Genomic DNA, 12,974 nt, shown 5'->3' on the forward strand with positions numbered 1-12,974 from the left:
TATATATATATATATATATATATAGTACTCTCTCTCTCTCTCTCTCTCTCTCTCTCTCTCTCTCTCTCTCTCTCTCTCTCTCTCTCTCTCTCTCTCTCTCTCTCTCCTCTATCTAGCTAAATTTTTAATACTTCAGTAAAATCGTTCTTTTCATATAATATTTACAAAAATTAATAATTTCTTAATATAAGTATTTTTTATATAAAGTAAAATTGAATGTAGGATAAGTGATACAGAAATATAAGACGATCTTACCAGCCGACAGTGAAGTGTGCTACCAGTGTCATCGTCATCATAGTCTGTGCACCATTCGACTGTTTTATGCTGTTACAAAGAATCTTCACGTCCTGATCTTCCGGTCCAGGCACGTATTGCAGGTCCATGGACCCGCTTTCAAAACTTGACGAAGTCGTGTTCGGTCTAGTGACGTGCAAAGACGCGTTTCGCGGATGAAACGTATAGGATCTGCCGAGGTCCAGAGTATGCCAGGTCAATCCGCCGCTTGAATGTCCAGTCAGCCAATTTGGGAACCGACATTCGCCCGGGGACGAGACTAAAATAAAAGATGCCACGTTCCAGTTATTTAATGACGTGCTTTCGAATCTAATTAACCTTAGATTATTATTGATATTGAGTTCTACATATGTATATATAGTACTGCTATCGATACATAAATTTTACATAAATTATACGTACAAAAATAAACCTCTTAATTAATGTAACACAAGTTTTTCGTACATTTCACACTTTTAACAAACATGACAAAATATTTATAATTTAGACTTTTATAAACATAGATAACTTATTGATTTATAAAAGGAAAGAAAGAATAAATACTAAAATTCATAAATTTCAATCTTAAAATGGTATAGACTGTATAGAGCATATAATTAATTTAATTTTGTGTATGTGTATTTCCTCATGATATACTTAATAAAATATGTAATAACACAACACTGCTTAAAAATTGTTGTAATATTGACCATCAAAAGGGTTCATATTGATATAACGGACTAAATTTTTTTAAATTTATTTCCACTTATATCCTAGCTTTTAACGCGTAATGGATTGGATCTCGATTGATCATTGAGAAGGCATAATTTAGCGCTCAATGACTTCGTTCACTTGTATGTAAAACTTATGTACCTATTGATAGTATTTTGGGGTTAAAAGTAAGAAATAGCTATCGTAAAATCACATTTTTCTTAAACGAATAAGACAAATTGAAGATCGAAAAACAAATTACTTAATTCTAAAATATTTCAGTACAAGACTTCCACTCTTACTCTTAATGCAAACTACGAGTACATTTCTGACCAAAAAATTAATTTTAGAATAGAATATCTGTGTCAAAATACTTTTACCATGATGTTTTATTCTATAAAGAATGGTTTTGTTAAAGTATTTAAAAATTAGCTAAATACAGATCTGAAAATATATTCGTAATTTTGTTAGATTATCAAAATAGGATTCTCAACCTGGTTGTTAGAATGTCAAATTTTGCATAATTATTTTTATTTATTATTATTGACAGTCCAATAAAGTTATTTTTAAATCGTGATAAACATTGCTAAATTTTTAGATACTAAGCAAAATTATTGTGTAGAAAAATTCTTTTGTATTTAAATGCGAGAATTTTTCAATCGACGTTCAAACTGCGATTAGATTTTTTCATTAGATAACATGTAAAAACCGAGTTTTCCTTGTTAACCGGAGAATTCTATCGGGGGTGTTAGGTCAAAGGTGGATCCTACTTGGAACCTCTCTCCGCGCAACTCTCGTAAAACGAACGATTCTCCAAGCGATCGTTATGCGTCCCATCACGTATACGGGCTCGTCGTCCATAAAGGCCGTCGCGGCTTCGACATCAGCGGTGACTACATCGAACCGATGCCGATCAGCCGATTCGACGTGGTACCGCTGAAAAAATTCCGCAAACTCCACGGCCGCTCACCGTAAAGTCCTTCGTATCGCAGAACGACGAAGTCGATAAACCGACGACGTCGATACTCTGTCGACAGCAAGGTAGAATCATATTCCGGATGTCGCGCGGCCCAACGAATACGCCTGTCCAACCTCTCCTTTGCCCGCTCTTCCGTTTCGTTTTCATCCCACAATAGCGAATGTACTGACGATGTACCAAACTCTCCGCATGTCATACGTTCGCCAGCGTTCCACTTCCGGTCTGAGTGGGACGTAAAACCGAAGCGTCAGAAGAGAGGTCACCTCGATTCACGTCGAGTGGTTTCGCGGTGGTGCGGTGGGGTACGATCGAGGGCGAAAGGTCGACCGAGCGGGTTAACGGAGCGCGCGGAGTATGGTCGGTTTTATGGCATATAAAGGTATTGTTGCACACCGCGCGGCAATGAATGGAAATAATTCAACGATCTGGCTCGATAAATACGCGATGTCCACACACGACCAAGATACAAATTCTGCGATCATAAAAATCGAACGAAGTCTTTTCACATATTCCTTTTAAGATAGAAACAATATCGCTGTTATTTCGTTTCTGTCATGTCATGCAAGAATTAATATCGTTGATAAAGTTATTGATTTGTAAATTCACGTTTCAGTATGTTTTCCCGTTTTATTTTTTCATTTCATTCGTTGATATTTATTGATTGGCTCGTATTTTTTTCATTGGATGTCAGATAAACTATTACCTACGTAATTTATTTATTTAACAGTATATATAAGAGTGAAAGAGGCGTGACGTGAAACTTTTTAAACTGCGTATCGTATAAAAAACAAAAAGTACAATATTACGTAATATCACATGTGCTGGTGACCTATATTGCGCTCTTTCAGTGAAATGCATTTTAAATTCCCATTAAATGATTTATACTACAAATACAATTACATATTGTCCCAGTTTCGTTCCTTTTAGATTAATTGCAGAAAATACACGCAAAATATAAACGTCCCACTGTACGTCCTTTTAATAATATCACATGGCCAAATGTATAACATAATAATATTGCTCTATATTGCATTATTATTTTCGCTTTTTTTTTTAGAATTTTACTTTTTTTTATAATTATTCAAGCTTCCAGATATTTTTGGTTTTTGATAATGAAAAATTGCGAGAGTATTTTTTCAAGATTATTATATGTACATCAGATATGTCGATCATTTAATCTAGAATAGAAAAAAATAGTCGACGACATTAAAATCGTTGACAATTAATGTTATTTTTTTTTTTCAGAAATTAAGTTTCCAAGATTGCCATTGGAAACATATTGGCATGGCGGACAACTATACTGAATGAATTTAACTGCTCTGAATCGAGCTACGTGCAATTTTGAGCGAATTACAAGTAATTGTAATGCAGATAAAGCGACGGTAATTCGGTGGAATATGCGTGATGTCATGATTATGAATTTATATACGAATTAATAATTGAGTGGATGTACGCGTACGCACGTGCGGGGAATTACGTCTATGTCGACGTGTGCAGCGAATATTACATTTATACCGTTACTGGCAATCGCGTTTGACAAACGCTCGACATTTGTATTATCCATAATATTCTTTTGTAGATGTAACCGAATTAGGTTAAAGCAATTCGGTCGCGATGATAATTCAAGATAGAACACAGAGAAATATATATCGCATAATCGTAAACTGTATAACACGTGTTCGACCCTCTGATTCGACCCTTAATCTTTCCATAAAATTTATTTTTTTAACATTTATATTTGTTTATACTCGTTTTCATTTTAACAATTTTTATTTGAATAATTAAAAAAAAAATGTAATTAAATCTCTATTTCGGAAAAATAAAGATGTACGAATATTTGATGAATATTATTCTTCATTTTCTCTTCTCCATTGACAGTATATTTTTTTATTAAAATAATCTAATTTACCAAATGAGAAATTATAAAATCATATAGTTTTTTATGTTTATTTAATTTGTCGAATGTATATAAATTTAATAAATTTTATTTATATTACAAAATAATATACTTAATTTAATCCTTTGTCTGCAATCATATTTTATTTCTTTCACCTGCAATCTTGGCTTTTATTGTTTAATCTAAGTTATTTATTGTTGTAGGTTTAAAAAAAATTTAGGATTACTTTTCAACATCTTTATATCAGCAAACAATTTTAATTCAAATATTAAAACTTTTATTTAATAAAATTGAAATTTGAGCAAAGCTCAAGATGAAATTTAAGAATGAAATTTGGTTTGGCCAAGATTGCAGATGAAGGGTTGAAAACTAAATATTGTTTTATGGAATCAATATTTTTCACTTTTTTTTGGCTTATTAATAATAACGTTAATAATTAATATAAAATAATTAATATAATAAAATATTAATAATAAATAATAATACAATTTCGATTAACAATTTTCGCAAAAGCTGTAAAAGAATTGATACGCTCGACCACCTTTCATAACGATTCGTGGCAACGTTGTCTCTGAAATTTTTTGATCGGGTAATTGGAGCAATTTGTCCTTCCGTTCGTCTAACTACTTGACTCTTCCTCGAACCGAGTACGCTCTGAGCGAGTATCTCAAGTTGCAGTCTCGCAGTTTTCCCCAGATATTTACTCTGGCGAAGTAGATGCCGAGCTAATTGAACAAACTTTGGATCTCGACCGAGGCTGCGGACGCGGTTAATAGGGGCTCGCGAGTGTCGGAAGATGAGGGCGAGATACGTACGCGAGCTGGGAGTGAAGTGGAACAAAAGAAGCCCAGGGTAAGGCTCGAAGGGTAAAGTGGGAAAGGTTCAATGTTAATCCATTTTTCCGCGTCCCTTCACCTGGGTGCTCTTCCGCCTTTACCTCGCGCTTTTTCCTAGACGCGGGTCGTAATATTAACGGCGGCGAAGCTTACAAACATCCCCCCAAGACTTGTCTCTGACTGCGTCCTTAAGCCTCCCTCTTTTTCCTCCCTCCCTAATTCGTTCCCTCTTCTTCTTTTCTTCGGCGAGTTTTATGCGTGTGTCGGTGACTCCCACTCGACTTAAAACGATTTGCCGAAGAAAGTGGCAATTGGAGAGGCACCCGATGAGCGCAGTAAAGAGAAAGAGAGAAAAAAAGGGAACGGTAGATGCGATGCCGGAGATGGCGTAGGAGAGGATCGCGAAAACCCATCGGAGTGAAATCCGTTAACGAAGTTTGTTGTGAGACTGTACGCGAGGCAAGATACGGGTTTGCAAACTCGGTGGTAAGGGATGATAAAGCCAGGTGGAGACAGGTGGACCAGGGCGGAAAAATAAAATGCGAACGCGGAAAAGTCGAGCAAATATGCTCTTCTTACTCGCGAAGCGAATCTGGCGCGTGTTGACACGTTCGATTAGCGCGTGCCCTGCGCGAGTGCAGTTTCGTTTATGAAGAAATAAGTTTAAAAAAGACGAGGGCGGTTTTGCGATTCATCATCGGGCTTTGTCATCGCTTGCGGGAATATCCTATTATCACGTCACGTGAGCTTTATCATGCAAATAATAGCATTAATAACATTACCATCAATCTCCTTCAACTTACTTCTATTCTTCTCATTTTACTGACGAGTACCAAGTGCCTACCACCCATATTTTTTTCAAAGTTATTAACTGTTATGTTTATAATGCGATATGGAAGTTCTGAAATCTTTGAATTTTCATAAGGAATACAACGTTCGATGGAAATTATTATTTAAATTTTATTCTAAAATTGGAAAATTTGTATTAAATTTAACACCGAGTTTAACATACATTACATGTCTCTGCACTTTCTGTATTAATTTAATTTAATAAAACATTAGGTAAAAATTAATACAAAAAAATATTACGCTTTGACACAATTTGGAAACAAATTGTGGAAGTTTATTTTTTTTAGTAAAATTAACATTTATAATATATGTTAAATTAACATATTTTATACTACTACATAATAATATATGCACAATTTTTCATATCACTTCGAGGTCACAAAACTGGAAACCAGGAAATTATCAGGTAAATTGGAAACGATCATGGAAAAGTAAGGGAATTTCGCAAAATATTTAAAAAAATTAATTCTTGGCTTTAAAACAGTTTAATAAACGTACCCTGTAGTGTTTTTGGAATTCTATCAATTTAACAATTAAAAATTAAAAATAAAAACAACATTAATAGTAATTTATATTGCTAAATCGTTAAATTAATTTCTCAATAAAATATTTAATGATTTTCACAGATCAGGACAAAATATAAAAATTTTCAAAGTATTATTAAGTCAAAGAAAATCATGAAATTTTGTGTGAAAATCAGGAAAAAATATGAAATTTTAGGATGAGCAATTTGTGACAATTCTTTCTGCACTCGAACAAATCTAGTATAATCGGGCCACTACCTTTGACATAGCCGATTCAACAATAACAGACATAACATAACAAAATACCAACTCACGTGGCACGATAATGGCACTACGTACGAGATGCACGAGGAATGGGCTGTTATGCAACAATAACAATGGAGGATCAGTTATTTTTCGGTGGCGCTTACCGGATAGGAAATAGCTGTATACTGTGTGCTCGGCCGCGTGTGACAGTGTACGCGTGTGCGTACAATCACCGATTTTAATGATCACCTCAGATAGAAGCGGCGACGGTAACGTCCAAACCCTGTTTATCACCGACCCGCTTTTGTCCTCGCGCGATAATTTCAGCGGATATCGCGGATATCGCGATAGTATCGCGGCTGCGATTCATTACGCAAAGTATCCGCTGACCTGCCGGACGTGCAACGGCGAAATTAAGAAAACACGGAATATTTACGACAGCGAAATATCCGCGTGTACATTTCGGATCAAAAGACTACGGGGGCAGAGCGGGTATTACGAGATGTTGTTTAATCCAACGTTATTTATCCTCCGGTTCGGATTGGAGAGGAGGAGCATTCTGGAAATCACGGAACGGAAAAATGCATCGTGGCCAAATGTGAGGGGAGGACGGTGTGCCGATCAACATATCCTTCCGCGATGTTCTACGAGTTTTAAAGCCCGCTTTCATCGTCCCGAGAATTTCATATCTTTCCTTTCGCGATGATATTTATCAAGTGTAATGCGGGAGCGTGAAGCTCTAGTAATTATATATGAATCCATTAACGGAACGAAATGGGATTGCGAGCCCTCGAGATGAAAAGCGAGTAAGACGGAAATGCGCGAGCGGGGTAAAAGGGAGAGGGAGATGTAGAGCGCGACTCGCCAGACATCGTACAAACACGTTCTTCTTATTCATGAAATGAAAAACCCGTACGTTGATTAGCAATTCTTTCAAGTATACGCTTACCGCCATTGCATTCCGGTTCGCATTTTTGCGAGTTATAATTTAATATTGTTGAGTGCTGCGGACTTCCTGCTTAAGACGTTATAACGCAAGATCGTTATGCAAAATACGCATCAGAAACGATGTAACATCGCGGCGTGACGACGATCCGCGCCGCGCGGCCGCAGCAATAAAAATTTTCAAAAATTCGGTCAGATAGAAAATAACGATAAATTGAAACGTCCACATTCCCGATGGGAATCCTCGTCAAGCACGTATTTACACTGTAATAATTAAAATCTACGAGAGCGGTAAAAATGGAAAAATTTTAACGATGGCGAATCACACAACTGGATGGGAGATATAATTCGCTGATACGATTTATTATCATGCAATATCTCACGATAATTAAACATTTTTTAACTGCCACAACTTTTCCACCCGTTAAATATCTTACCGTGCGAAATCTTCATTGCGCAGCCTTAATTATTAACTGAATCCCTATCACTTTTTTTACTTAAAAAAAAAATGACGTTTCCCGGAAAATGGAAAAAATTATTTTTTCAATTTAAAGGAAATTATTAACTAATTAAATAATATCGGCAAAAAGATATATTCTTAATAATTAAATTTTTGTTATAAGTACGACCATATTTAGAGAAACTTTTTATTTTGATGAAATGAAACTTTCCGATTAAGAAACCAACGAATGAAATTAAATCTCTATTTGTTATAATCTAAAATATTCTTTTATATCTGAATGTTATTAAAAATATATCTTACAGAAAAAATGGTTTTGTTGAAATAACTAATAATTTAGCCAGATACAAATGAAAATAATTTTATTGGAGTATCAAAATAATGTAGAACGCTTAAGCTGATTTGGCTAGAAAACTTTATGCAATATTGCTCATCATGCAAGAATTTCCTACATACCTAATTATTTTCATGATCCAATAAAATTTATTTTCGGATTTGTCTCGACCTAAATTTTTTTTATTTCAACGAAATCGTTCTTTCTGTATATAATTCTTAATTCTTCACATATTACGTAATAAGTTTTTACGGATCTATTTTCTCATCTATTGCTTGTCCATTTTTATTAATCTAAAAGTAGATAAAATCCTTGAACGCTTTCCTTCATCAATGAATCTCAATGTTTAACTCTGTTTTTGAAACGTTAAAATTAGAGAACGATGAATTAAATAAGAAATTTCGTTTCACACAGAACTGTAACTGTAGAAATAGTTATTACTTTGTTATTTAGAATATGTCAGAATATGTCAGATGATGAATGAAAATCGGATATATATTATGTATATTGATTTCTCGATATGATCAGGTCATCATCATCGTCAATATAAAAATAGCAACCGTCTGAAAGAAATAATTCAACAGAAATATCGAATGTTTGAATGAAATGAGAATTAATTTAATGCTTACGTATCATCGCTCCAGAATGAAAAATTAAACAGTCGTCAATATCTACATGTGTAATGTTAGAAGAAATCAATTACTGAATGTATTAATTTTAGAGTTTAACAATTTTAACATCTTGTAAAATCAAAATAAAATAACTTGCAGTATACGCGATCATGATATATCAATAAACTATTTTATAATGCGCGATGTGAAAACACAGAAAGAATCATTTGCTGAAGTATCTAAAAATTTAGCTAGATTAGCTTTAAAAAATAATTCTGTTGAATTATCAAAATAATTATATAGGACGTTCAAGCACATAATGATAGTAATGCTGGAAGAAGTTTTAACATTCTAATTTCAGCGTTCTATATAATTATTTTGATGATTTAACAAAATTATTTTCAAATCCAGTTAAATGTTTAGATATTTTAGTTTAGTAAAACCGTTCTTTTCGTTTATAGAAATGTCTCAACAATCAAGTGACCAAATGATAGATACAAAGAAATTTGATTTTCAGGAATTCGATCTTCAATGCGTCATTGGGACTTACCTTTCCTCAGGGTCATCGTTCGGGAACCTTCCATGGGACTGAACAGACCGTTGCACGTCGCGTCGCCACTTTGTGCCACCCGGTATACCTCAGCGGAACCTTCGGGCACCGGTCCGCCCGGTAAGGCGACTTCGTGGTCCATGGTGCCCATACCCATGGCCGCCCTGTTCAGATTACCCTGCACAGTCTGGCCTGCCTTTTCGTAAACGAAGCACCGGTATCGATCTTCGTTACTGGACGCGTGGCCGTGATGCAAACGGCCGACTAAGTAACGGCTGCTGCCCTCCTTCCAGGTGGCCAGACATTCCAACTCCTCCACTGAAACGCGCAAAAGAGAATCATCTTGAGTAAAATCTTCCGAGCTAACAATAGTTTCGAGTACAAGCGCAAGTTCCGCAAAACCGTTCGCTTGGTATAGTGCGAATCGCGTGAGTGGCACGCAGAAAAAACGATCTTACTGAGGAAGGTGTCTAAAAAATTAAATATCAAAATGATCATATAGGATGCTCAAATTTGATGATAATGTTGCAAAATATTTTAGCATTCTAATAATCAATTTATTTAAGTGTCTTACATAATATAATTTTATTGGTCAAATAAAATTATTTTTAGATTTGTATCTAGTTAAATTTTTAGATACTTCAGTAAATTCGGTCTTTCCGTACAGAATGTTCTTTCAACGCTTTCTCAAATATGATGTATTAGAATGTTGTGCAAAATTCTCGCCGAATAAGGGCTATTTAAATCCTTCGTGATCACACCTTTCGAAAGTTCTGTAATAATCATACTTCAGGATCAAAACGTCTCTAGAATACATTTAACCAGTTGCTGTATTTATAGTAATCAGAGCTATATTAATTAGAGACATAAACCCTCAAAATTTTTTTGGAATCAAATTGAATCTAACCATAAAGGGTTAAGATCTATGCACAGTTGAATCACTCGTGTGTATTCACAGAATCTGAACCATCTCTCTCTATTATCTTTCTTGTCGATCTTGAGCCGATCTTTCCTCATTGACTATTCAAGTGGCTAAAACTCGAGAGTCTCGAGAAACAGTTAGTTACCGAACGGTTTCTTTTTAATCTCCTATGAGAGCTTAGCGCGATATTGATAAGAATTCCGCGTGCGAAACTAACAAATTGTCAACAGCCCTCGATGTTAGAATCTGCTTAGATCTGAGCACCATGTGCTCTTAGTACGCACGGGCGTAGAAAGCGTGTGCAAAGCATTTGAAACTTCGAAAGCGCATTTAGCGTTTCGAAGCGTGTTACAAGATAATGGTGAAGCATAGTTGCGGCCTGACACTGCACGCTCCTATGTTTAAACTGTCTGGCGCAACAAAATTAAATGAATTTGAGTTTGACGGTTGGAGCGCTAAACGTGCTTTCGAAGTTTCAGGCGTTTTACACGCTAGACTCGTTCTCAGGGGCGACCGTAGCACGATATACGTTCCAAAGTTTTATTCTGTGAGAGCGACTCCGCGCGCGACTGAAACTATTCGCTAGACAAAGAATCGAAAGGAAAGCTCTTAATGACACTTGCTTAACGGTCCTGGTGCTGGTTGCTTGAGAGAGGTTCTCGGACAAGTCTTCCGAACATACATTGTAGCTTCGGATAGCTGCGAAAACTTTATAATATCTACAGTAAACGTTAGAAGTAGAGTGATATTAGGGTAACTGTCCCAATTACTATGCCTGTCCCTATTAGTGTACTTTTGTATAAATCATAAAGAAAACTAATATAAATAAATAAGAAAAAACATTTTTTTTTGTTAAGTTAAATTATTAATACATACGATACCGAAAATAATATTTTATTTTTTAAGTATTAAAGTATTTTAAATATTTTTCGAAAGATATGAGGAATTTATGTGAATCCAGTAATACGCAAGATTTTAAACTTGTCCCTATTAATGTGCCTTGTATTGAAGCTGAGAACGTGTTATGAACGTGTTATGAATGTGTTATGAATGTACTTTGAAATAAATATAATTGAAATAATAATTTATATAATATTAATATAAACAATTAGCTTAAATTTATTAGCTGTTTTAGTATTATAACTATATATTAAAATGAATCAAGTGGATAGGCACATTAATAGAGCCATCGCTATATAGAGGACTCATTAATAAAGGCATAAAAATATATTTTCTATTTTTGTCAAAAGTATTATAAAGTATTAATATTTTTTTAGATTAAAGAAATATTATAAGAAAAAGAAGTAATTGAAAAATCAATATTGCAAGCAGATAAAATTAAAGTTACAATATTTAATAATTAATTCAATAATAAGCAAATTGGCTAAAAGGCACATTAATAGGGACAGTTACCCTATTCGCATCACAATTGCTATATTCATCGCTTATTTACTTTTTCGCGGTAAAGTAGGTTTTGTATACTGATGATATTATTAAAATTAATTCTCTAGAACTGATGATGGGTCTATTAGATCCATTCAATTATATATTTTTTATATTGCAGCTATAATTAAGGATTTCGCCTATTTAGGTTAAATGCGTACAGTTATTAACTGTATACTATTATTGTAAATAGTAATAAAAATATTTAAAATTAAGTAATTTTAAATCCTCAAACTCCTATAGAAAGTTTAAAGTCTAATTGCCAACGTTATTTTGACTGGCGAAATTTAAACATGTATCTGTCTTTTTTTCTAAATTAATGAAGACAGGTATATATTTGAGTTTTAAAATTAAAATAACGTTGGTCTTAGCCTTTTAAAGATATTGTTTTACTGTTCATTATAAGATCGAAGAAAAACAAAAATATCACTAACATTCTTAGAAATCTTCCTTAGAAAATATTCGAATGTCTTCAGCAAGATATTTGACATGTTTTAGATATCAAATGAATGACATAATGCACAACATTCTGTGTAATTGTTATCTACAGTGTAAACATTCTTACACGCTGTCACTGTATGTCGTCACTGCGAGGAACTCTGGACACAGAAATAAATCAAGTGAGGCAGGGGATGAATAAAAAATCTAAAAATATTTTTATAACTATATAAAAAAATAACATAATAAAAGACATCAGTCAATTAAAAGTATTCTGCAAATATAAATAGCAAAATTAATATGCTTTACACACTACATTGATAAGGTTCTTACATTGATCTACAGCTATTTTAGCTGTTGGCTGTTTGCAATTTTGATTATACTACTCTTTATATTCTCTAATTTGACGTACTCTGAGGATCGATTGTGTATCTTGGAATGAAATAAAAATTACGAAAGTGAACAAATTCACTAGAATATTAATAATTTCATTGGTCAACATTGAGTGAGCTTTTGTAATTTTTATTTTGTTCTAAGATATACAATGACCCCGTATGTCAAATCTATATTTACATATATATATATATATATATATATATATATATATATAATTTATATATATATATATATATATACATATATACATTTATAAAAAAGGCGAAGTTCTTTGAACTATTAATTGTTATTAAAATAAACTTAGTGTTCACACATTTTTTTTTATACGAATTGTCATTTTGATTCCTTGAAATTAATTGATGCCTTTAATCAGCATAAATGATCACAGATTTTGACGCGAGAGGATTAAAATATTACCGCTGTGCGGTAATATTACGTGAGTACAAAAAAACAATGTCTCCCATCAAACTAATTTGTCTTTTCAAGATATAGAATGACATTAATTGTTTGAAAATGTCGATATACATCGCGGCCGAAACTTAATATTTGATTTGGGGAAT

At 33.8% G+C, this 12,974-nt stretch overlaps 1 protein-coding gene across 1 annotated transcript in view; it reads right to left on the reverse strand.

The window, feature by feature from the left end:
- LOC105622217 overlaps nucleotides 1-12,974 on the reverse strand; it is a 168,808-nt gene that overhangs the window by 69,209 nt on the left and 86,625 nt on the right. The window contains exons 5-6 of the mRNA XM_012203643.1: nucleotides 9,216-9,533; nucleotides 256-553 (exon numbers count right to left, since the gene is read on the reverse strand). Coding sequence (XP_012059033.1) covers nucleotides 256-553; nucleotides 9,216-9,533 — 616 coding nt within the window. The remainder of the gene's footprint in view (nucleotides 1-255; nucleotides 554-9,215; nucleotides 9,534-12,974) is intronic.

Source organism: Atta cephalotes (genome assembly GCF_000143395.1).
Source record: "Atta cephalotes unplaced genomic scaffold scaffold00041, whole genome shotgun sequence".
NCBI lineage: Eukaryota > Metazoa > Arthropoda > Insecta > Hymenoptera > Formicidae > Atta > Atta cephalotes.